The 27,293-nt window shown below is 40.6% G+C and overlaps 1 protein-coding gene across 6 annotated transcripts in view; it reads left to right on the top strand.

Annotated features, from left to right (window-relative positions):
* The first annotated feature begins 10,456 nt into the window (after positions 1-10,456).
* The window catches only part of LOC102216912 (sodium/potassium/calcium exchanger 2-like), a 60,022-nt gene continuing 43,185 nt past the window's right edge, over positions 10,457-27,293 (top strand). For 4 of the 6 annotated variants that reach the window (XM_023346355.1, XM_023346353.1, XM_023346357.1 and 1 more), the window contains exons 1-2: positions 10,458-10,844; positions 13,308-14,364. In XM_023346355.1, the coding sequence (XP_023202123.1) occupies positions 13,327-14,364 (1,038 nt within the window). In that variant the 5' untranslated portion in view covers positions 10,458-10,844; positions 13,308-13,326. Of the gene's footprint in view, positions 10,845-13,307; positions 14,365-27,293 lie in introns of all 6 variants that reach the window. The other 2 variants (XM_023346352.1, XM_023346351.1) reach the window with 2 other exon arrangements.

The raw sequence follows: 27,293 nt of genomic DNA, 5'->3' as shown, positions 1-27,293 counted from the left end.
ACATTTTTTTTGTACTTCTTTGCTGCCCCTCCCCTTCCTCCTGCTCTTGTTTGGGTTTTTGCCCACGCTTATACTGCTGTCTCCATCCTTCCTGTCCCAGACAGACAGAGGGGCAAACACATGGACACAGACTTTGAGCTTCTTCCCTCCCTCTCTGTTAAAAACTCATCCCTGCAGCCGTGCAGGTCGGCCCATCTGTGTTGCTGTTGACTTATGGATTAACCTCATAATGCAGCACATATCCTGCATCAGATAAGACTTCTGATATGATATGATATGGTTTACCATTTTGGTCAAAACATATTAATGTGTCAGAATGGCCTAGTCAAAGCCCAGGCTTAAATCCTTTTAAGAATCTGTGGCAAAAGTTGAAAATTAATGTTTGCAGACGCTTTCCATCCAGTTAGCCTGAATCTGTCTTTTTTTGCAACAGGAAAATGGACAAAGCTTTCTGCAAAGGTAATGGAGACATACAAGTAGAGACGTACAACTGTAATGCATTAATGTACCTTCCCAGTTTCTTTAAGCTTTGAAAACCATTAAACTTTATTGCTTTCACTTAATAATTATGCACTATTTCGTGTTGATATGTCACATAGAATCTCAATAAAATGCTTGGAGGTTTGAGACTGTAATATGACAAAATGTGACAAAAACATTTTCATGGCAATGAGGTTTATCTAGGATTTGTTGTTCAGATATTTCTTTCTTTCATCATCTAAAAGGCCAAAAAGGCCTTTTAATATAAATCACTTTTTTTGACAGAACAGTGTTCTGGTTTATTTGATTCCAACTATCCTGTTCATTGGAAAAAAACTTGCTTTATTATTGCCACCCTATTTACGTCCCTGTAATGAAGAGATCTTCATTACTGGGACTATTTTACTGAAATCACTGTATTGCATTTTTAAAGTATTTTTGCACTTTATTAACAAGCACTTTATTTAGCACTGCACTTTAAGCATAGATTTGCACATCAGTAACAATTTGCACACAAGAAGTTTTAATTGTATTTATTGAGTATTTTTAGACATTAGCATGTAGCCTTTTGTTCTGGGCTCTGCACAGCTGCTCCTCATTGACGAGTGAGGTGGTTGCCTGTGGAGGGAGGATAATTGTTACGCAGAGCAATGAGCTACTAGTGGGTAAAACTGAGCAAATGTGTTGTGCATAATCTGTTGGGTGTGGAGTGCTAATGTAGAGTGACTCACCTGTCTTTTCTGTGTCCTCTCCAGGGTGTTTGGACAAATGCTGCCCCGGGGGTCCAGACACCATATATAGTCTCTGGGAGAGGCCATTGAAAAGTGTGTGGGGGGGGGAATTGTTTATGGGTTTTGTGGTGTTTCATCTGGTGTAATGATAAAACATAAAATATTTATAAAAAGTAAATAGAAATGTTTATATTTAGTAAAAGGTATTTTAATTAAATAACTGGATATTGATGAATTGAGATTCCCCTGTGAATTAAAGGTGGTTTGATCCGTCACAGCTGGGACTATTTAAGACTGCAGTTTTCACCTGTGAAGTTGTTGGTTGATGTGATGTGAAGAATAAAACAACTGCTGTTTTCCACCTGACTCTGCCTCAACGCTTCATCGTCACTGTAAAATCCTACCGCGAACGGCTACCTTGTTACAAGTGGTGTCAGAAGTGTGCCATTCATGCCACAGTGAGAAGATGATGACCGGAGGTGGTAAAAAGCTAGGCCAAGAGGGAGAGCCTGATGAAGGAGCTGGAGCTTCCTCTGAAATGGTGACCATGGCAGCGACCAACCCTGAAGATAAGTTGGAGGAACTGACAGTGTTGGTGAAAGCTATTATGCGGTCTCAAACGGCTAGAGACCTGAAGATTGATAAAGATTTTTCCCGCCAGGAGCAAAGGTGGAAAAGCATACAGCATCAATTTCAACAAATGCAGCTTCAAGTGCATGCTGTACTTGAAAGACCTGATGTATCAGAAGCACATGTTCAACCCACAACAGCTGAAGCACATGAAGAAGAATCAGATGGTGGTGATGTCCAGGTAGCTCATGGTTCCAGGTCCATAATTGAACCAAGATTTCTTCCCTTATCCACGGATGACGACATTGAGCATTTTCTGATGACGTTCGAGAGGATGGCCCAGGTGTGTCGTTGGTCTAGAGATGAGTGGGCGGTCCGTCTTGTTCCTCTGCTGACAGGCAAGGCCCGCACAGCCTATGTTCTAATGGATATGGCTGACTCTGAGAACTATGACAACGTGAAAGAGGCAATTCTGGCAAAATATGAAATCACTGCTGACACTTATCGACGCCGCTTCAGATGCCTGAAGATTGAACCAGGTGAGATGCCACGTGAACTTTATGTGCGATTGAAAGACTTGTTTTCAAGATGGATTAAACCTGATAAATCTACTGTGCAAGAAATATCTGAGCAGATAATTCTGGAGCAGTTTCTAAGAATGGTTAATCCAGAGTTGGAGATCTGGATACGTGAGCGTGACCCGAAGACGGCAAAAGAAGCAGCTACTCTTGCGGAGGTCTTCACATCAGCCAGGAAGGGGAGCAAGAGCACCTATTTTGGCCGAGAGACTCACTATGCCCTATCAAGTAAGTCCACTGGGGGTGAACAGGGCTCTGGTCAAAGTCAGACTAGAAATGTTTCTAGTTCAAAGCAGTTCCCTTCCCAAAGACCTCCCAATGTTAAAAAGTCATTTCCCAAGTCTTCAGTCAAAGATATTAGATGTTACAACTGTAATAACTTTGGCCATACACAACACTTCTGCCCCACCCTTAAATCAAAGCCATCACTTTTGTGTTCAGTTCCAAGACCAGCTATTGAGGCTGTAGAAAAGAAAGTGTGCACTGTTTCTGTTCTAGTTAATGGGCAGAAAGAAGAAGCTTTGCTTGATTCTGGGTGCTTCCAGTCTCTAGTGCGTGCTAGCTTACTCTCAGAAGAAAAGCTAAGTGGGGTGGGGGTTAAAATAAGCTGTGTACATGGAGATGAACATGTCTACCCTAGTGCTGAGGTGTATTTGACAGTGGGAGGTCAAACATACCTGGTACAAGTAGCTGTAGTTCCCTCTTTGCCATACTCAGTTATACTTGGTAATGATATTCCCACTCTCTTTGACCTTATTCACCAGTCAGACTATGAACCCCAAGTGCTTACCAACAGAGATGAAGGGGATTTATGTCCTACATCTGATACACCAGTAGAACCATTGAAACCTTGCAATGTAGTCACAAGAGCTCAAAGTTCAAAGGAGGTGTTGGAAGAGCTGCCCTTTTTTGGGGAGTCTCTGGAAACAAGGCTAGGAAAAACTAAAAAGTCAAAAGCTCAGAAAAGAAGGGAGAAATTCAAAGGCTCAGGTGATGAAGGGATAGAACAGTTGTCTAAGCCAAATAACTTGTTTGAGTTTGACATTCCCTCAGATTTGGGTGCACTACAGAGAGATGATCCTACTTTAAAACCTTGGTTTGAAAAAGTAACTGGATTGGGAGGAACTAATCAGCGCCGGTTAGACTTCCTGGAAGATGCGGTGTACATAATCAAAGGAGGTATTTTATATCAGAAGAAGGGACAGTGTGAAACATTAGCCCTTCCACAACAGTTCAGGCACAAAGTTATGGAGCTGGGCCACTCAATTCCGTGGGCAGGTCATATGGCTTTTCATAAAACGCTGAGTAGAATCAGTAGCCGGTTTGTTTGGCCAGGAATGTATACCCAGATTTCTAAATTTTGTAGTTCCTGTGAAAAATGTCAGTTGACTTCAGGCAGAGGAGTAGCACGAGCCCGGCTACAACCGCTGCCAATTATTGAAACACCTTTTGAAAGGCTCGGCATGGATATTGTGGGCCCATTAGAAAGGAGCTCGACAGGTTACCGTTATATATTGGTGATTTGTGACTATGCTACACGGTACCCTGAAGCTTTTCCTCTCAGATCCATTAAAGCCCGACATGTTGCTAATTGTCTCCTGCAGTTTTTCTCTAGAGTAGGAATACCAAGAGAAATTCTCACAGATTGTGGGACAAACTTTTTGTCCAAACTATTGCAGCAGGTTTATAAATTATTAGGAATTAAGGGACTTAAGACCACCCCTTACCACCCCCAAACGGACGGGCTAGTGGAAAGATATAATCAGACTCTCAAAAATATGCTGCGCAAGTTTGTCTCTGACACAGGTGCTGACTGGGACCAATGGCTGCCGTACCTGTTATTTGCTTACCGCGAGGTACCACAAGTGTCCACAGGTTTCTCACCCTTCGAACTATTGTATGGGCGTCAAGTGAGAGGTCCGCTGGATCTACTGAAGGACTGTTGGGAAGACGCTAAGCCAGAGGGGGAAAACATTGCAGCATACGTCATCAACATGAGAGAGCGTTTGCAGGAAATGGCATCTTTTGCACAGGACAACATGAAAGCAGCTCAACAACATCAAAAGACATGGTACGATCAGAAGGCCAGAGACAGAGTCTTCTTGCCAGGACAGAAGGTTCTGTTACTGCTTCCTACCAGCGACAACAAGCTGCTGACAAAATGGCATGGACCATATGAGATCACCAAACAAGTGAGTAAAGTGGTTTATGAACTGTACATGCCGGAAAGAGCTAAAAAGCATCAGACCTTTCATGTCAACTTGTTGAAAGAGTTCCACAGCCGACAGGAGCCTGTGCACCAGGAGTTATTTGTGAGAGCAGTTGAGGATGAGGAGGTGACTGAAAAATTTTTTCCAACTAGCATGTCAGACTGTGCTTTGGTTGACATTTCTCATCTGTCCCCTACTAAGCAGGACAAAATTAAACCTCTCTTGGACCCTCAGCTCTTTCAAGAAGTTCCAGGATTTACATCACTGGTTCAACACAAGATTCGGGTGAAAGCAGATGCACCGAGTCGTCAAAAGAGCTATCGCATACCAGAGCGGTTGGTTCCAGTACTGGAAAAAGAAATAAAGCTGATGCGGGATTTGGGTATAATTGAAGAGTCTAGTAGTGAGTGGTGCAGCCCGATTGTGTTGGTACCGAAGAAAGATGGCTCCCTGAGATTTTGCATAGATTTTAGATATTTAAATGCTGTGTCCAACTTTGACCCGTACCCGATGCCCAGGGTGGACGACCTACTGGAGAAAGTCGGTTCAGCAAGCTACATCACAACGCTGGATCTGTGCAAAGGATACTGGCAAGTGGCGTTGGCACCAGAGGCAAGAGAGCTGACCGCCTTTAAAACTCCTTTTGGTATGTACCAATTTAGAGTCATGCCATTTGGGCTGCAGGGTGCGCCAGCAACATTCCAACGTTTAATGGATCATGTACTGAGAGATGTTTCAGCATTTTCTGCAGCATATTTAGACGATGTTGTGGTGTATAGCCAGTCCTGGGAGGAGCATCTGATTCACCTGCAGGAGGTCCTACACCGCATCAGGCTGGCTGGACTGACGGTTAACCCAAAGAAGTGTAATGTAGCCCAGAGAGAGGTGGAGTACTTAGGTTTTGTCATTGGATTTGGGAAAATAAAGCCTCAAGTGGGGAAGATGGACGCAATCCATTCCTTCCCGGTTCCAACTACAAAGAAGAAGGTGAGAGGATTTCTTGGTTTGGTGGGCTGGTACCGGAAATTCATACCTTCTTTTGCCGAACGAGCAGCTGTACTGAACCATCTAACAAAGGGTGCAGCCCCCAACAAAGTGTGCTGGACAGAAGATTGTGATCGAGCCTTCAAAGATCTCAAGCAAGCGGTATGTACTCATCCTGTTTTGCACACACCAGACTTCACTAAGCCATTCATCTTACAAACAGATGCTTCGGGAGTGGGACTTGGAGCTGTCCTTCTACAAGAGGTGGACGGTGAAAGAAGACCTGTGGTGTTTCTGAGTCGAAAGCTGCTTGACAGGGAGACAAGATATTCAACAGTGGAAAAGGAGTGCTTGGCCATGAAGTGGGCTATTGAGGCCCTGAGGTATTATCTTTTGGGACGTCACTTTATTCTAGAGACGGACCATCGTGCCCTCCAGTGGTTGAGACGAATGAGGGATGCCAACGCCCGTATCGCTGGATGGTACTTGTCACTGCAGCCATTTGACTTCACAGTCCAGTACAAGCCAGGGAAGTCTAATGTGGTTGCTGACTGTTTATCCAGAGTGTCAGAGGACTGAGGTACTGTGCTTTTAAGAGAGGAGGGAGGAAATGTAATGAAGAGATCTTCATTACTGGGACTATTTTACTGAAATCACTGTATTGCATTTTTAAAGTATTTTTGCACTTTATTAACAAGCACTTTATTTAGCACTGCACTTTAAGCATAGATTTGCACATCAGTAACAATTTGCACACAAGAAGTTTTAATTGTATTTATTGAGTATTTTTAGACATTAGCATGTAGCCTTTTGTTCTGGGCTCTGCACAGCTGCTCCTCATTGACGAGTGAGGTGGTTGCCTGTGGAGGGAGGATAATTGTTACGCAGAGCAATGAGCTACTAGTGGGTAAAACTGAGCAAATGTGTTGTGCATAATCTGTTGGGTGTGGAGTGCTAATGTAGAGTGACTCACCTGTCTTTTCTGTGTCCTCTCCAGGGTGTTTGGACAAATGCTGCCCCGGGGGTCCAGACACCATATATAGTCTCTGGGAGAGGCCATTGAAAAGTGTGTGGGGGGGGGAATTGTTTATGGGTTTTGTGGTGTTTCATCTGGTGTAATGATAAAACATAAAATATTTATAAAAAGTAAATAGAAATGTTTATATTTAGTAAAAGGTATTTTAATTAAATAACTGGATATTGATGAATTGAGATTCCCCTGTGAATTAAAGGTGGTTTGATCCGTCACAGCTGGGACTATTTAAGACTGCAGTTTTCACCTGTGAAGTTGTTGGTTGATGTGATGTGAAGAATAAAACAACTGCTGTTTTCCACCTGACTCTGCCTCAACGCTTCATCGTCACTGTAAAATCCTACCGCGAACGGCTACCTTGTTACAGTCCCACTGCTTGTACCTCACTGCTGACAAATCCACACAACTATGTGGGGCACAAAGGCTCGGATTTAGCTGCCGGGCCAAAGTTAGGGTGGGCCGGGTAGGGGGAGGGCAGGGCCAGCATGGAAATTTCTTTTGCTTTTGCCACACCACAGATTATAGACGAATCAAAAGAACTGCCACCATCGCCCTGTCAACCCACCACCCCACCGCCTCCCTCCGTCCTCCCCTGGTGCAGCGTACATGACCAATGACCAGTCATCACTTTTATGCAGCAAATGCAGCCAGGTCAGGACAAGCCTGTAATGTTTGGTAGAGGAGAGGCTTGTCTGTGCACAGTGGGCCCATTGTTGCAAAATAGCTGACAGCTTGGATCTGATCTCATTTGATAGGCAAAAGTATTGACAGATCTAATTTGAAACAGCTTGTGGGGGACTTTTTGATGCTGATGTGTCCTGATTAGACAAGCTTCTACAGAGAAACATCATTAAAAAGATGGAAGGGGACGTGTGAAGGCCCGTTTGTGTCACCTGGTCTATTTGTATTATACACTGCTTGCTAAAGATGCAATAACGTATTGCATATATATTCATTAAATTAGAATATGTGAATCGACGAGGCTCATTTGTCAGATTCAACATAACTTTTGAAAATAGAAGCCATTAAGTATGATGGTAAGGTATTAAACATACTTTCATATACTACGCTGACATTTCTGTATTAAATTCCGTTTGTACTGGTCTGATGTAATATTATCAGCTTAAGTGTTCTGTTTTCAGTAACTGCAAGCGGAAAATCATCACAATTAGGAGAAATTAAGGTTCGGAAACATCAGTTTGTGTATTGCAATTAATCTCTTTAATTTGTGTCACATAGTGAATTGAGTAACTGAAACAAATGGGCTTTTCTATAGTATTTATTGTATGTATCAGATTATTCTGTTCACCCTTCCGTGGTCACTGAAGATAGGTACCAGTACCCCTGACCAGCAGATGGATGGATGGATGGATGGATGGATGGATGGATGGATGGATTCTGGAAAACTGAGAGTGAAAAATGTGTAGTAACGTGGATGTGAAAACTATTGCTATACGTAGTGGATGTATTCAAGGTTCAGTACTCATGGATTCACCTCTTTGCAAATTTCAAATCATTCTCTAAAAGATTTGCCCATTCAAGGATTTTTTTTTTTCATAAAGCACATCTAACATATTTGAAAGAAAATGCAGCTTGGAAAGCAAAAACACCTAGGTGCAATACTACCTGAGCAATTGACTGGCGTTTGCAAAGCAGCCAATACAAGAGCGCAATTCATTTATTTTGGCTTCTGATTGGCTGTACCTCCATGAACTAAGATAAGAAAGACTGTAGATATTAGCTTCTGTAGTGTTAAGACAGTTTCTACTTTGAGTATTAATGCATGTTTCTGAACATTGAGGTACAAGCATTTTTAGAAGGTGTCTCAAGTATTCGCAGATTCAAGTTATTCGAGTAAGATTATAGTCCCTAACCCTCACAAATACTGTGAGTCCTCTAGTGTTGCTTTAAGATTGAATCCTTTAAAACATTTCTTTAACATAGAAAGTACTCCAAGATCATTGTTTTCGTTAGTTTTTTCTGTGTATGGAGTGCCTTTTCAAACCCCAGTTTGGTCGTGGCAAGTGGCCGCTCACACTGAGCCACATTCTGCTGGAGGTTGATGTTAAAGGAGAGTCTTTTCTCTCCTCTGTTGCTCCATGCATGCTCATTATGAGAAATTGCTGTAAAGTCAAGTGACTGTCCAATGTTGCCGTGTGCTCGTCCAGGAGGAGTGAATGCTGCAATCTGAGCATGATGCAATCTGCTGAGTTTCCTAGCTAAAGGACAATTTGAATAATTAACTCAATTTATGTCCATTGTTTGAAAACTGCAATCAATTTGAATGTACCGTATTTTTCGGACTATAAGCCCCTGCTTTTTTCCCCCCACGCTTTGAATCATGCGGCTTACAGCCCAGCGCGACTTTTCTGTGGACTTTTCTTCAACCGCCAGGGGGCTCTTTAGCGGGAAGTGAATCATTGGAAGTCAAAATTGGAAATCAAAGAAGAAAGCGATAATTTTCATTTAGAATAAGCAAATGCTAGCACGGCGGAGAAATTTCTTCAAACTCATACCGCCTCGTCATGCACACAACACGAAAAAGTTCATATGATGCAGCTTTTAAGTTGAGGGCTATCGATCTGGTAGTACAGGAGGGAAATAGAGGCGCTGCACGTATTAAGCTCGGCGTGAACGAATTCATGGTTCAGCGTTGGAGACGCAGGGCTTGATAAATCCAGCAGATTTATTAATAAACCGAGAGCGCCCGTTGCGGTTTATATATGTACGTTTCCAGTGTTTTTTTCGTTTTACTTTGTAGGTGCGGCTTATAGTGAGGTGCGGTCTATATAGTCCGGGAAATACGAAATATGTGATAGGATTGATTTGAGATTCCTCTGCTCAGACATATTATGATGACAATGAGAAAAACCTGTGCAACGTGCAGCATGATCTACAAAAATAAAAAATACGAGATCCATCAGTTTAGCCAAAAAGTATTCCACTAGAGTGCAATAGGAAAGTATAGACGTAATGACTTAAAGGAAGTTGATGCTCTCGACCTTCATGTTTCCTGTTAGGTAACAAGAAATAGCTGTGGAGTGAGACAGAAAAGCACAGAAGGCGAGAATCAATAAGGTCAGTGACATGTGATTTATTATTCGGCACCAGGCCATTACTGTCACACAGACAGTGTGTAAACATTGCATGTCTGCTTCCCTCTGACAGTTTAACCTGCCTGGTGCTAAGTGGTCGAGGTTTTATGCGATATGACAGGGGAAACATGCAACTCGGGGCGCCGTTAAGGCTTTATGCAGTATCGCTTCCATCCATTCGTCTGTCTATCCATCTGTTTATCCCCTCATCCAACCTTCCATCCATCCTGACTGTTCGGCTGTCAAATAAAAGCTTGACTACTGAGAAGTTGCTACTGAGAAAAGATGCTGTATCCTTCAGCTGCCGTAGAAAGGGTTGGGTGGTACTCAGAGACCCAAAGAGTGCTAAAAAAGAAAAAAAAAGTATTCAAAAGTCTTTCAATATTAACTGGCATGTTTTTATAATTTTATTTTCAATAGGCTATGTATTAATTGCAGTCAAATATTCTCTTAGGGGATAAGCGTCAGTGTTTACTATACAACACCATTCACTATTATGCCTCGCTATTGGTGATGTATAGTGATTAGGTAGATTGGAAGGTCGGATACAATTTGGTGCAATTTACTTAATCCAAAGGGTGAGAATGCAATATAAAGGTGATCAATTTCATGAATCTGCGTTTAGCTTTAAGAAATGGAGCCCCAGCTTGCAGGTAACCTTGAAATGACCCAAGGCGTGCAGTCGGAGCGCTGAGCTGGAGCGCATCCACCTGTTCCGTCATCAGAGGAACGGGCTGCCATTGCTGTGTAACCACGGCAACTCCTCCCTCTAAACTGAAACATCACCAAAGCCTCCTCTGCGTGAACCAAACAGGGGAGGGACGCAGCCTGCCGCTTACCTGGCTTCTATTAACCTGTTATTAATAAACCAGGCAGATCACGTGGTCGGCCACGCCGAGAACACCAGCCATTGTTTTCAACAACTAGAGGTGATTTCTCTGCGCACATCACCGTGAAGGATGCTGCTGATCCCGGTGCTGTGAGGCTCTCTCTCTCTCTGTGTGTGTGTGTGTCTGTTTACAGAGCTCCTCCTCTATCGTCAGCGAGTGGTCACATTTTTTTTTTTTTTTGGCTCAATGAGAGCAAGAGGGCACCGGAGAGGATTTCCTAATCTCAACGTGCAGCCGAGCCGTGCGCCTGTTTTTCTCTCCCCTGTGTCAAAGGTAAGGCATGACTCTTGGTGCGCGTCATGCGCCTCGCCAAAAACAGGGGGCACGGATAATGTTGGGCTCTTTATGTTGAGGTGGGGAGGGAAGGATGGTTAGTGGTTTAAGCGGAAAGGGCGAAACTCAAGGGCAGACAGGGAGTGGAGAGAGGGTGGGGGGGAAGAAAGAGTTCAGCTGTGAAGGCAGCAGGCATCTCTTAAGAAGTCAAACAGTGCGGGCAGGACGCGTGTGTGCCGGTGTTTATCCTCCTTTACCTGCGAAGCGTCACCTTATTGTTTTTTTTTTTTATAGACTGCAATCAAGTCATGTCTGTGAGCCGCGGGCGTCGTATTTCATTGTATATGTGTTCCTGGTAAAAGCAGCAGATATGACCCTTTTGTTCTTAAATTGTTGCGTGATCTGTTAATTCAGTCATGATCATGCTGATGCATGATAAGTTTCACTCTGCATCTTATGCAGTTATTTTACCGACTCGTAAATGTGAATCGGCTGATTTTGAAGAACAATCTTATCAGTTGGGCTTCCGAATGAGGATGGTAATGGCCATCCTGTGGTTAAACAGTATCAATTCTTGTTTAGTTTTGTTATAATATCCCTGTACTTTGGTTGTCTTCACTCCTTTGAGCTTTGTCTTACAAAACAATAATTATATGCATTGAATAAACTTATTGTTTGCAAGAGTTTCAGTTCAGTGTTTTCCACGGGGATAATATTTCAGGTAGTTTCTCAAATCAGTCTACTTTTTCTGTCTCCTTTTACATTTAGATTTGTACTATAAAGCTCAGCTTTTATGTTTTTTTAAATACTTTGCTTTGTTTTCCCCCCTCTGCTTTACTCAAAACTCCTCTATGTTTGTCTGATTTCCAGCCGTTTCAGCAGACACTCTTTATCCTTTTTTAGTCCGGAAAAATGCAATTTTAGTGTCCTGCTAAACAAGGATACTGAACGTAAGATTAACGGCAAGAACTTTTCAGCTACTTTTCAGTTTAGATGTTTATTTATTGCATATGATTGTTGTTCTATCTGATGAGACCAACAAAGGGCTTAGACATCAGTAGAGGTATTTATACGGATCAGGCATTGCATTATGGTGAGCGCTGGCACCCTAAGTAGTCTGCGGCTATACAACAAACTGCAATGCACTGTGAATATGGAAACCTTTCTATCAGATCCAGCAATAACTGATTCAGCAAGTTGAGTTACAGTAGCTTGTCTGTTGGTTTAGACCACACATGCTTTAAAGAACCTCGATTGTCCAGGACCCTCTCAGCGGTTCAGCCTCGTGCGTTCCTCTGACCGCTTTTGAGAGTTACTGACTCCTGAAGAATGGTAACAATTCACAGAAGATGCAGTTTTGAAGACACTCTGACCAGATTTTTGCATGTGCTGTATGGAAAAAGTCATAACTTTCTGTGATAATTAAGTCAAGCTAAAATATGTGTTAGATCAGTTAGAATAACCAATGTTTTTCTTTCATTTTTCAAAATACTGGAAATCATTTTTCTTATTGTTTTCTTCAAATTTAGAAGTTTACATACACTACGACTGCTATGTCTTTAAACCTTTTGGGAAAGCCCAAACTATGATGTCATAGCTCCATAAGCTTCTGATTGGTACGTTGGGCACATCCATAGATGCATTTTAACCCTTTGGAGTCTTGGGTCTAAATGGCCGTTTTGGTCTAATTTTGAATTTACCCTTATATTTTCACCATAAAAACTATTTACCTTACCTTGTTTGGTATCATTATTTTCAGAACATCCTAAACTTTGTGATTTTACAGTGTTTGTTTCATTTTGACAAAATTTATTATCACATTGGAGCAAAAAACACACACAGAAACATGACGTCATGCCCGCCACAGGGCGGGCGTCGACCTCATTAAGGTAACACCTCAAACAAAATCCTTACATACCATCTTGAAAAAATAAAAAATAAATCAGGAAGGTAATTTTGAACCTCCTGAAGGTGTCACGTTTGTTCAATGAATTGAATTCAAGCATTGTCAACATCCAGTCAAGGTACTTTTTATCAAGTACAGACATTTTGTTTCCTAGAAATACATCACCAGGAGCAGGTCAAAATTTCAGCAAACCTTTGTGAGAAATCTATAGAAGGATACAGAAATATTGGATGCAAGTCGTACTATTTAGAAACAATTGTATCAAATACAAAGGACATTTGTGTAAACTTCTCAATTTGAAGAAATTCTCATTTCAACTGTATTGCCAACCCTCTGACAGGCACAATAATTGAAATATAAGTAGTCTAATTTCCTATATATGCCAGTGGTCATGATGTTGGAAATGAATATAGGCAATCTTGTAACTTTTCTGTCACATTTCCTCTTTGTTTAGATAGAGGCCAAGATTATCTTTTCAATTGAATTTGGCTTGGGGTATTGACTTTCCTCCTTGTTAAGATGTGTAATTCTTTTTCTATTCTTTCAATGTTATCTAGTGAAGGCTGATATGATGACATGCTTTGGAAAACTGGATCCCAGACAGCACCGAAAACCTTCTCATCTTATTTGAATCTGAGGGAAATACAATGTTTAGCTCCCCAAAGTTCCCAACCACCTGTTAAGAGCGAGGACACTGAGAGCTGCACCATCATGGCTTCAGATCAGCCCAGCATGGACTGTACGAAGAAAAGATCTGCAGAAGGTGCTGGCTGCAAGCAGCTGGGACGGAGATATTTGCGGAAAAAGCTCCGGCCTGTTCGGGTTTTGGGGTTGGTCTTCAGCCTGGTGGCTTTAAGTGCCGTCTCCATCAGTGCCTTGAGCCGGAGTTCAGATGGGCTCAGCGAGCCATCGCTCCCCCAGGTGGATCTTCAGCAGTCAGCCCCACACAGGACCCTACTTTTCACCCCACATCAGGGGGACCCAAATGTGTCCGTTGACATGCCCATAGCCATGAAGTCCACAGCAGATGACAATGAGACACAGGGGGAGTACCCACAGGACCTTTTTAGCCTGGAGGAGAGGCGACAAGGAGCAGTGGTCCTCCATATGTTTGGCATGATCTACATGTTCATTGCCTTAGCCATCGTGTGTGACGAGTTTTTTGTTCCAGCACTGACGGTAATCACAGAGAAGCTCACCATCTCAGACGACGTGGCAGGTGCCACCTTCATGGCGGCTGGCGGTTCGGCCCCAGAGCTCTTCACCTCCATCATTGGAGTCTTCATCTCTCACAGCAACGTGGGCATCGGCACCATTGTAGGCTCGGCCGTCTTTAACATCCTCTTTGTCATCGGGATGTGCGCCATCTTCTCCAAGGAGATCCTCAACCTGACATGGTGGCCGCTCTTCCGCGACGTGTCTTTCTACATCCTGGATCTGATCATGCTCATCATCTTCTTCTTGGATAACATCATCACCATCTGGGAAAGTGTCACACTGCTCTCTGCCTACGCTGCCTATGTGATCTTTATGAAGTTCAACAGCACGGTTGAGGGCTTTGTCAAGGGTTGCATGCACAAGAACCAAGTGGTGGAAGTAGAGGTACAACCCAAGGTGAGTTGAAAATACAGTTTTTATTTAAAAAGCTGGGGTCATTTCACCCCTTCAAGTTTTTTGTACCTTTGTATGTAATTTGCTGACATGGCATTTTTCCCACTGAGCTTACGACATACAATTGAATTAAGCTTCAGCTGAGATTTATATATTTTTATGATTATTCATCTTCATTATTGGTGAAAATACTAAATTGCAAATTGAAATAAACCGATGCGTAATGTTGAGCTACAATATTATGGCAATGTGTAAGTATGCGATGAGTGTACCACCTAGAAAACTGACCCCCCTAAACATTTTATGTACCTAGTCTGACACAGGCTTTCGTTAAATAAATAACAAAGTGATCTGTTTAGAAGATCTGAGCGCATCTCACTGATCTCTTCTACCAGATCAGGCAGTGTGTGTGAGCCACTGAAAAACATGTTCGTTGCTCATATCTCTTCCCTCATTACTTTTAAAACACCAGAAAGTCAAGAATGGAGTGCTGTCAACAGCTAAGCAGACCATTTCACATCAATGATTGCCTCTACACTGCTGCGAAGAGCTGACAAACAGCGTCCCACTGTGAGATTAATAAAACACAGTGAAATGGGTAATTCTGGGTTAAGCTCCACACTTTATGTCTCAGTCTGACAAACAAATCCCTTAGAAAATCTGAGGGCTGACTTTAACCCCATCAGTTTAAGATTTTCTTCAAAGCTTGTTTGACGAGGTCGGTCTTATCTGAGATTTTTACCTTTATTTTGTGTGTGGAAATTGACTCCTGCTCTGCGTTTTGCTCCTTGCTTGATGAAAAAGAAGGTCAGAAAAATCTTGACGCCGTCAGTCGGAAATAGCATCATTCTGTTACTTCAGCTGACACGGACCTCCTCAATGACACTCGAGGGCAAAAGACACCGCAGTGCAATTTGATACTGGCGCGGAGATTATCCTCACGGATTTTTCTTTGTGACAAGAGATGGAAATTAAATTTTCATAAAGTTGTATTTCAGAACTGTCATTAAATTGGGATTTATTCTAAGTACATGACGGATTGTTTCGTTTTTATATAAAGAGCAGGTTACACAATGTTTGAAAAACCCTCTGGAGGAAGCCAATAGCACCATATGGTGCACAGCCCTGTCAATTTTACCTTCATGTCCTGTTATTTTGATTTGAAACACAAAGAGACAGAGTGACTGTTAGAGATGACCTTGAAATGCAATGCATGCTGGGAGGTTTTGCAAAGGAAGCATCCGAGGACTACTCTTAAGTGACTAGCACTTTATATTGGCTAATAAACACATGACCTTAAGTTTCAGTGTTGCTTATTTGAATTAAAAGTATATAACTGAATGCAAAACAAGAGTTTATATTTTTTTATTTAATCAGATATACATTATATTTAACCTCTTTCAACATGTTGTCCTTGCTTTGAATGTCAATTAAACCACAATGACACAAATATTATTAGAAAACAATTATTTAAGCACTGGTTTTAATCAAGCTTTGACACTTTGGGGGCACAAGCGTTATTTGGAGAGTTAATTGATAATAGCTGATGTAAGTGTGTTTCTGGGTGTGTAAATTTGTACCACAGTGATTGAGTGGGACAAGACAGTAAGGACAAAGATGTGTTAGAGTATTAAAATAAAAATTCCAACAAAAGCCTGAAGGATTCCTTCTTCTGAACCAGAGTTATGCTTTTAGGAATTTCATATCACTTTAAATTCACTCTTAATTAATTGTTCTCGGCATGGCAGTTTTAGTCTCTTAATTATGTATTCAATCGATCTGTCGTTTTAGGCTGGACTGATTATCCAACATAGACCTTAGTGATTTTAATATAAAATATTGGGTGTACGAGTTTGAATTTGTAGTGGACTGTCTTTAATTCCCCAAGGGTCAGAAATCGGCTGCAGATTTCAGGCAAGTTGGAAGACGTTGGTTTGCAAGGACTCACATCTTTCTTGAACACTCTAAATCTGTTTTGATGTTACATTGGCTTCGCCAGTTATTGATCAACTTGGGGGTAAGTGTTTCCTGCGTGGTTCTTAAACTTTCTACCCAATCACGTTTCATTTGAGGCTGACAGTTTGGGTCCAACAATTGGACCTCAGTCAGAACTGGCTACTTCAGGAAAACAGTGTTCCCAAACACTCACTAACACTTATTTTGAAATGCTCTTCAAATTATCCTGACCCTATTCCTTTTGAAAGTTTGCCATCAATGCTTAAGATTTCGCCAGCAAACCAAACATTTTAAATAAATTCAAGAAGACATGTCAAATAGCCAGCCAGAATTTTGTCAGAAGATTTTAATGAATACAAAAGCATTTGGTTGAGGTTGTTGGTGTTTGTTTATATTAGAACCTGTGCTTATAATTTTAACCTATTTGGATTAGAAACAATCCACTATAAATCTAAATGTTCCTTTTAAAACATATTGAAAATGTATTTCACTCTCAAACTCAATATTAATAAAAAAAATGAAAGTAATGGTTATTGTGAGGGTATACAAACCTCTCCCTGAAACTATGATTAAATTATAAAGCCTCAGTTGATTTCGAACTACATCGTTGTCTGAGGTTTTATAATGCATCATGATAATAGTATTCTGTCTGCGACTGGTGAGGCTATTGCTGAGTCTGTAGGTTGCCCTCTTGGTAATTGCCAAATGTATTCTTAGCATATGTACCATTTAAACAATTATCCAGTCATACACATGGACAGCAGTGGGATGTTTTGCAGTCGTAAGTCATTAGCTGGGTTTTGTACTGCACGACTGCCGCCTTTAATCTCATTACATAACTACTTGTGCTGCTTACTTTTCTAACATGCGTTTTTTGATGTGTAAAATCCTCTCTTTTCCTCGTCAAACTCAAAAAGGTAAAATTGTTTCCATTTTGTCCTTTACAAAATGAGACCCTTCTTTTCAGGTAAACTGTTAAACTTTAAAGGTGATGTCGCTTCTCTCTCTTTTTTACCTATAGACTGATGTATAACATTCAGTAAAGGACTTACAGACCCATCATGTCTGAGTTACCTGCAGCAGCAGCAGCAGTAGTAAAATTCAGGCCATTGTTTTACCTCATCAAAAGACACCAACAAAAACCAGTTGATACAGCTATATGCTTCATAACACCATGCATCAAGACCAAGTATCAGCAACAACAAACTGCATATGGATTGTTTCACTCTCTCCATTAGGATAATCTTAGCTGCAAAAATAAACTTGCAGCGTAGTGCAATCCATAGCTACCAGTCAATGACTCAGTCAGATGGAGGTGGAAAATGAACTGTGCTTTCACTACTGTTTTTATTGCAAAGGTCAAAAGAAAGAAAACCTGAGTAAATGTAATTTGCTTACATTTCTTCATATTTTCTATTTTATATGTTAATTTTCATCGTGGCTATTCAGCAGCAAATTTCTGATCTGTCGTAGATATTTCATATGCAAGTCCTTTAGGATGAAATCTAAAAAACAATTAAAAAAACTAATATAAATAGTGGCAGATAAAAAACACACCAAAGAACCAATAAAAATTAAAAAAATTTAATCAGAGAAATAAAATAAAATGAATTTCAATTGAATTAAGCAGAGCTTTAAAACAGGAGCTTCCAAAAGCATCTGAAGAAAGATTTATTAAGACAGCCTGATAATATTAGGAGTTTAGCAGGGCTTCATGATTTATTTAGAATAATAACTTAGAAGTACAATTTATAGATTTTGTGTAAAATATTTATTCAGCGATTTTACCTACAACAGTTTAAATAATAAAGCAATTGAGCAAACTAATGTCTAAAATGTCTTTTCAGATATTTAGTAGTTTTAAAAATGTACAGACGTTTTAGCTGTTCGGTATTTGTGGATTCGCCTATATGTGATTTTTTTCTGTGGAAAGCAATTCCAAATTATTTCTAGAAAGTTTGCCAATTTAGAGGGGTTTTTGTTGAGCAAAGTAAATTATTAGAAAGAAAGTATAACTGGAAAGCTGAAACCCAGGTGCAAAGCTATTTCACATGTTATTAGCTAGCATTTAGAAAGGAGACAATCCAGGATTGCCATTTGTTTTTCTTGCTGCTGATTGGCTGTATCCCCAAGAATAAAGATAAGGAAGACTGCAGATGTTAGCTTGTGCTATAGTGCCAAGACAGTTTTCACTGTGCATATTAATTCATACTAGGGTGTATTTGAGAATTGAACTAATAAAACAGACACTTCTAAGTACTTTTAGATGGGTTTTTCCCCATATTAACAGATTTCCGGTATTTGCGGGCAATTGTGGTCCATAACCCAGTCCACTGTATACTGTCTCAACCTGTTGAGCTACACAACTGCACAGATCCTATGCTGTCATCTCTGTACCACTAAGTTTATTTCCTTTTGATGTCATCAGCTTTCTATTATGAATGCTTTAAATTAACTTGGAAGCCAGATAAAGATAACTGATAGCTGAGTTGGAAAAATAAACTGTGTCTTGAAATGTTGCAGTGCAGCTGATAAGCTATAACTGCAACAGTTATGGATTTTGTAAACCTGGAAATAGATCAAGACTTCATTGAGACTATAATTTGTTTGCTTGGATAGTCTTGTTCATGCTCTGCATTCTATGCCAATGTCATAGCCACAAGTCAGCCAAACCGCACACATCCTTTTTGTCCCATCTGCAGATGGTTATAGGTCAGGGAGGGTTTCAGTGTACTGTCTCCTGCTTCTTAATTGTTGCACGTTCTGTCACAGTTAAGCTCCTTACATTGCTCGGGTGGTCCGTGATGTAACCGGACAGAATCCAATCGTTTCCGCATCGTCTCTGAACTCAAAGGGCTTAGTCTATCATTTCTGTACTAGAGTGTAAAAGGAGGCCAGCTATTGCATAAATACATGTCTCAGTCAGTCATTCCTAAAAATTCTCAATGCATAGACCTCTCAAGGTCACAGCAGAAATACAGACTCGATGTGGGACCTTGAACACTGAAGATCACAGCCTGAGCCAAGAAGATGTGTGGCCAGTTAAAGGTTTCCATTTTCCACCATTTACATCAGGACCAATTTATGCTTTTAAAATCTACTGTTGCCTATGTAAATAGGTATTTTTCTGAAGCTTCGTTGAGGCTTCATTCCTTTGTAGTTTGTGTATGCTCTACCTCCCTATCTGCACCTCTAGGACCTCATCTCCCCCACCCTCTCTATGGCTATCCCAGGCTTATCTTGTTATTTTGTGGCCTCTCTCATTGTTCGGCTGATGGATCGTTCGCCTGCTTTTGAAATTGCTCGTTCAGACAGATCAGATTAGCCGGCACTTTGCGTACAATGGTTTTATGAAGGACAATGGAGCAACAACTAAACGTTATGATTATATTTGTACTCCATAAGTCCTAACAACTCTGGTGATAACCTAATAAACCTCCAAACAAAAACTAGCTGCTTAAATCTAATGGAAAATGTTCACATTTTCTCATGTCATAACCACAAACTTCAGTATACTTTACTGGGATTTTATGAAAAAGATCAATGCAGAATAGTGCACAAATGTGAGGTGGAAGGAAAATTAAACACATTTTTTAAAATGGCATACAAGCATATTCATTCAGCCCTGTTTACTCTGATCATTTGTGTATAAGTTTTAGTTAAGGCTTCAGAGATTTGTTAGAGAATATTAGTGAACAAACAGCATCATGAAGACCAACACTGCAGACTGGTCTGACCTTGACAAAAATGCCAAAAATAAAAAATAAACCGCTGAAACAAAGATACAAGATGTCTTGTTTGTTATAAAGCTAATAAAGGAAAGGGCCCACACAAAAGGCTGTGTTCAGGAGCAACATGCTCACTGTGAAACATAGTTGTGACAGCATCTCGCTGTGGGGATGCTGTACTTCCGTAGGGATGACGAAGTGCTTAAGAGTTAATGGGAATATGGATGAAGGGTAATACAGGAAAATCTTGGAAGCAAACCTCAGAACAAAGCAGAGATTAATCTTACAGTAGTTCCACAACCACAATGAAGTAGTATAATCAAAAAAGTGAATGTGTTGGGGTGGCCCAGTCAAAGTCCAGACCCAAATTTATTTGAGAACCCGTGGCAAGACTTGAAATTTGTTTTTTACAGATGCTCTCCATCCAGTGTTTCAAAGCTTGAGTGTGGCAGCAACGTGATAAATTTTGAAGTTCAAGGGGGATGAATAATTCTTCACGGCACCACATTAACATTTTAGGCGCTATAAAAAGATGCCTGGTGAAAATTAATAGTTTCTGGATGCTGAAGTCTGGGGAAGAAAGCGAAGCCTGCTGCTGTCAGTGTTGGATAGATAAGCCGGCGTACACAGAGGCAGATGTTGGTTCTACTGAGATGGAAGGTGCAACCTCTGATGCATTACCAAGCTATAAATAGCATTACAGAGGCAAGATCTTCCATCAGGATGTGCTTTAAAGATTGGTTACAAAGCAGGTCCTGCGTGCAGACAGGAGGGAGACTGTTTATGTTTCCTCCCCTGAGGATTTGTCCAGTTGGGAGCTGGTGTTGGGCATATCGATGATGCTTCACATTCACCATCTAAAATCAGACGTTCACGCTTCTGTTTGCATCGTTCTTCCTTTTTGTCCATCGTAAGAAATTAAGTAACGGCACTATAACAGCGCGCTGCATGAGCTCCATTTTTAGCTCTTTATCGTGGTCGTGTGAGTCATGTTCAGGGGATTATTGTCCATTATGGTGGATGACTGGCTAATTTTCAATAAAGTCCAGATGGGCTCTGCTAGCTTCATGGAAAACACAAGCTACATCTGTTTTTATGGTCTTTTGGGGAGATTGAATTGATTGGATGATAAAAGCACTTGTCAAGCTAATTTCCTCTAAACTGCTGAAATACTCAAATTTAATTAAATAAAGAGGGATTTTTGTAAACATAAAAAAATAAACTGAATTTTTCCACCTACATTTCTTTTACAAGTATGCAATAGTTATTATTAAACTATTAAAAGTACTATTTTAGTGTTTTTTTGTAGTACATGCAGTTGTCCTTCAGTGGACTGAATGGATTTTCACATAAGGTTTCATTCCTTAGAAAAGAAAGTTGTAGACATGACCTTGGTCTAAATTAAAGGCTAAAAATGTGTCGGCAACATTTTTGTCCTCTTCTCAAAATGCCAAGGCAGCAACATAAAGCGCTCTACTGTGAGCACAGAAGGGTAGTTTGACATATTGAATGGCTTACTATGAATTGAATGTTTTTATTTGTTGAGAAGCATCCAATCTGAAAAGGCTTAGGCGCCATTTGTCATTATGTTCAGATTTAATTTGTCTCCAGAAACATTTTGATTAGCGCTACAGGTTGAAGATTTGTTCTTCTTACATACACCAAAGTTTGGAAAGTGCAGAGAAACGAAATAAGCAGGGATTTATTTCATGCTCATGCATTCATTTTGTGGATTCCCACTTCCATGTCGTGTAAAAAGTCAGAGAATAAGATTTTTCTACATCTAATTTTATTTAATTTGTACATACTTCCTTTAAAACTTCTGGGGTACACACTGTAAACCAAGAGATCATAACTATAAAAATTGTAAGAACAGAAAAACTTAAACCCAAAAGACAGAACTAGGACCACAAGAATACCTCTTAATGCCGTGATCTGACCGACAAGCCATCATTCTTTCTGTCTCTACACCATTAACTCAGAATTTACATTTGTAATTTTTGTATCAGTAATTGTGTAATCTTGTGAACAGACACTAAAACAAACATTATGAAGCTCCATCTCAGATCCTGTCTCCGTGGAGGGAAAACAGCTGCAAGAATCCACATTAAACCAGATATGGCAAACAACCACCTCTGCATTAACACAGGTCATTACCGCAGCGCCAGCTGTTTATTACAAAGCCCTTACTGTTTAATTGCTGCCTGGCTGGATTTTGAAGGGCATCTGTTGACATTTATATTATGGATTTCACTGCAAAACCAAAGTTCACCGTTTCTGTGTTGGAACATTTTATGATTAGCTACATGAACAAAACTACTGGATCAAGTGTTACCAGATTTCCAGTTAAAAGAATGTATGAAAAAATGCTATTAACGGCATAAAGCAAGGACAAAAGGCCAACTGAGGCTTGAGGATAGCTAGGAAACTCCTGAACAAATCGACACTGTCTAAAATTGAACTCTATGTAGAGAAATTAAAATAGATCTTGGCAGACAGCTTCTTTCCTACCTGGTTGAAATGTTATGTTTCTGGAAAAAGGAACATGTCAAGCTACTGAAGTCTGTGAGACAGGGAGCTTTCATAAGTTCTATAAATATTTATAGGCTGAAGGATCTGAATGCATGTGCTAATGAGATATTTTAGTTTTTATTTTAATCCCAAGGTGATTGTTTTAGTAGGAGAGTGGATGCCAAAAGGAATCTGAACAATGTGAAGAATTTCACAGGTCCCAAAAACTGTTTTATTGTATTACACTCAACAGAACCAGATTCGTGCAGTTCATTAAAAAAAAAAAAAAATCGACTTTGTGGCTGTTATCTCACCATGGAAACCAGTAGTACAAGTTTAATCATCCGCTCCAGCTGTGGCTCCTCATGTAAACGCAACAGTCAAGAGAATTAATTTTTCCAGTGTTTTTTTTTTTTGCTATGTTGTTGGACAGTTAATATTGCAAACGATGGAGTAAAGCCTTGGACGCCTCCGCCCCAATTCACAGAGAAGACCCTCACATACTCAGGCATACACGTATTCTGTGAACTGAGATTTCATAGTTTCATAGTACTGATTTCCTACATTTCTCTGGACAAATTTCTCCATTTCCCACAATTTCAGCCAATGCATCAGCAATTGAGGAGGAAGAGATCATTTGCCTCCTAGCTTTGAAAAATCAAAAGAAAAGACAAAACCATTAAACCAGATCAGGGATGAAGAACTTCCCCTACATCTGCCATTCCTGCAGTTGACATCAAGACAAATTAGACCAAAAATATGAATGAATTTATCCCAAGACTCTCCAACATGATTTGCGACACAACTGATGTGCTCTGAGCGACCAGTCGCCAGGACTTGCAGCATGACTGCCACTCTCTGTGACGCATAGACAGGTGTCAGCACGGTGCTGCACACAAAACACTGTTTCGGTACCGTTTCCCGCTGAGCAGTTCACTGCGCGACACAGAGTACGCATATGCTGCTGTAAATATTGACCTATGGCAGCAATGACTCTTTCTGGGACGTAGACGCCAATTAATATAGAGACACTTGGCCATATTTACTTTCAGTGGAAAAATATGCATAAGTAGATCATAACAAGAGAAAATAGCAGAGTGAGCGATACTCGGTAAGTCAGTCAGAACGTCCTCTGGCAGACTAAGCCCAAAGTAGCATAACAACAGGGACAGCTAAGGATAACAGCTTTATAGCCGAACCTGGTCTTGAAAGTAGACTCTCTTTCTCACGATCAAACACAGTGAAAGCTTCCCTGTAAACTGCTGCGGGATTATTGTATTAAGGTCTGATGAGAAGTCTATGAAGACAATCCTGGGATAGCTGCACTTTTCCCCAAGTAGGATGAGACTGGGTAGAGTGTGTTTGATAATGTCGTCAGTGGACCAGTAGACAAAACATATACACTGAAGTGTGTTCAGTGGAAGCACAAGAATTGGCTTTAACGTGTCCCCAGATTAGTTTCTCAAAGCATTTAATTATGAAAACAGAGGGATGACTTTGATGTTCATATTTGGCAGGAGTCTAAACGAACACCTTTAACTGGGTAACACAATACTAATGAAATATAACTGAATTTTTTTTTTCCATTAACAGTTTTTAAAAAAAATAAATACTGAATCTTTGCATCAAGATAGTCAGGATTTGCAATATTTATTTAAAGTCCCAAAGCATCTGGACCAAACTACGCATCCTGAATGTTTTTAATCTCTAAGCCACACCAACAAAACCCTTCATTATATCTGAGTCTCACCCTGTCAGCATAGGACATGGTCCGCTTATTTTATTTGATAAAGGAAGGTCTCTGCATAGATGTGAGCACAACAGTTTTGACTTTTCTGTTGCTCATTGCTCTCCAGTCTCCCTTAGACTGAACATCTCCCAAAAGTAAACTGGATCGATCAAAGCATCTTAGGCCCAAGCGGTCTTCCCGTAACTCCCACTATTCTCCCTCCCTTTCCTTTCTGGTCAATTTCCCCACTTGCAGTGACAGTTTGAAAACACCTCTTTGGCCATTTGGAGGACACAGAGGATGGAGGGGGTCTACTGAAGTAAATCCAATGCCGGGAACCACCTTTTTCTATACTTATGAGTGTATTTTTTCATATAGGTAATCATAAGCAACACATTTGGAACAAAAAAACAGACTTAGGGAAAGGTTTCCAGCTGCTACAGTTCTTAGTTTTTTAAATTAATTGTGCAAGTATTTTTGCAGCACCATGGACAGCACCTTTCTGGTCTTTTGCTTGCTTTAAACATGAGTCATGCCATTCTTACAGCTCTTTTATGTTCAGTCAGTCCTTAACCTTTTAAAACAAACTAACTTGTTTCCATTATCACAAGACATGTTTCTCTGTATACAGTTTAACTGTGGACCATGTTTATTCTTTGTTCAGGAGTTTCCAAAATCAATGATGAGTTATATTTTTCTTTCAGTTCCTATTGTTCTGACTTACAAAGAAATTAGAAAGGTCTACACAAATAGTTAATAGAGTGAAAGTCTGTTTTCAGAAAGTAAATGTAAGCATTTTAACAAAAATAAGTGCATCAATATTGAGACCATTTGCCATTATTCTCAAAATTGAGTGTGTACTGTCTTCACTGATCATTCTGAAGAGCCTCCTCCAGCTTTGCTGGAGCTGACCTGCGGTAAATTTAATGGATTGTAATGGAATACAGTTCACAGTGCATATTAGAATGGAAGTCAAGAAATGAAGTGAATTGAACTGTTTGCAGACCTATGAGACTGTATTGTGGCAAAAACAAGACCAAAAAAATCTGCAGCATTGAACATTCTGGAAATATAATAAGGGAACAGAGCTTGAAAACACCAGGAGAGGTTGAGACCCGGCCTAGAAAGTGTGGGCTGAGTTCACTAAACCCCCACATATTTGCAGTTTAGTGGTTTTTGGATTTGACTGTTCGCTGAATCTTTTGGGGGGGGGAAAGGAGGCAGCAAACCTTGTTGGGTCAGGCTTGTTGAACGGAGATACCCAAGAAGATCTGAGGTCAAATCCTGCCCAGTGTGATTTCACAAATGATTAGGCCATGGGTGTGATTACTTAATTAACAAGCTGTAAGCAATTAACAATGAAGATTTTTCTGAAAATAATTTTTTGCCTTGACCTTATTGGGTACTAAGTAAAGATTATCCTTCAGTCTGTTGTGAAATAAATCTGTTAACTTCATAGAATGTAGATAAATTTAAAGTATGAAGAAATATTTATTCTTCTATTTATTCTGGGATCCCAGCAGCTCGGGCTTTTAAGGCAATTTTTATTGAACATTCATTTCTACACGGTTAAACCTGTAAATAAGCTATTTTTAGTAAAAAATGGGAGAACTGGTTTCATTTGTTAGCTTTTTCGGGGTTTTTGGGGTAACATACCTTTCACAAAGGTATGTCTGTGAAAGGTTACATACCTTTCACAAAGGTGAAAGGTATGTAAGTTCTCAGCTTTAGTAACGCAGGCCTAAGCAGATAAGTTGTGCTTATGTGAAATTAGAGTCTGAAGGTGAAATGTCGATGCTTGCAGGAAACTGAAAGCCTCATTGATCAGAGGCTATTTTGGAAAGTGGAGTTGAATTAGGATAATGTAACGGCACTGTAAAAACATCACGTGAAGGACGGCGAGATCCCTGTCTCCCAGAGCAACACGCCCAGGCATGGCATGACGGAAAATGTGCATATGGCCAGACTTGGCCGACGACTGGTGGGCCTGACAGGCTTAAACCGCTTCCTCTGAGGAGGGGGGATTTTTGACCCTCATCGTCCTCTCTAATCTGCAGCAGCTGAACGTTACATCAGCCGCCAGAGTTGCGCTCCACGTAATACCCGTAATTTGCGAAATTCAGGGTAATGATGTCTGCGGCAGTCAAAGTGCTGGCGCGCGCAGATCTCCCCGACGCAGACAGACCTGACACCAGGCAAACCATTGATAGGAATGTTAAATCAACTCCAAGAGACATCAGCTCTTAAAATCAAAGTGAGTGCAATTAAGTCTCCAGTGAGGCCTCTGTCAGTCGGCCTCTCTTTAATGTTTTACATGGATAGTTCACTCGTTATGTCGATCGCAGTTGCAGGAGTCTTCTATCAGCTCAAACCCTTCTCCTCCCAAGCTCACCAAGGTGACCTGGGAAGGGCTCTATCAGCCTATTATTGTCTGTATTAAATGACCACAGGCAAACTGAAATGCAGGCAGTGAGCTTCCTCTGCATACTTGCAGCTCCAGGTCCTCTATGTACTTCTTCTTGTTGCCCAGAAGTCCCCAGATTAGAGATGAGTTCAATGGAATCCGGTGGTCAACATTGTTGCGGACTCTGATTCGAGAAATCCAAAGCTAAAGCTTTCCTTAAGATTTTATGAATAAAAGCTTTTGTTCACTAGTAGCAAGATTGAAAGAAAGGCATAGAGAGAAGAGGAAGGCATGCAGTACATGAGTTGGAGGTGGGAATCGAATCAGGGTCAGCTGTGGTGACGGGAGTAGTTGAGGCGTGTGGCGCTTTGCATCTTTCAAGACTCTTAGTTTTGAATAATGCAAAGGGTACAACCTAAATAAATTCCTTATGCCCCTGATGTGTGGGATTGATTTAAATATCGCAAAATATCAAATAGTCCAGGTAGACAATCAACTTCTTATGCTTACCTTTATTTTAATGTCTCCCGGAGTACATTGTCCCTTTGATAATTTTTTTTTTTTTTTACCACAGCAGCAAAAGTGCAGTAATCCCCAGTTAAAA

This window comes from Xiphophorus maculatus, chromosome 14, assembly GCF_002775205.1.
Source record: "Xiphophorus maculatus strain JP 163 A chromosome 14, X_maculatus-5.0-male, whole genome shotgun sequence".
In the NCBI taxonomy this organism is placed as follows: domain Eukaryota; kingdom Metazoa; phylum Chordata; class Actinopteri; order Cyprinodontiformes; family Poeciliidae; genus Xiphophorus; species Xiphophorus maculatus.
This window is presented reverse-complemented; position numbering and strand designations above follow the sequence as displayed.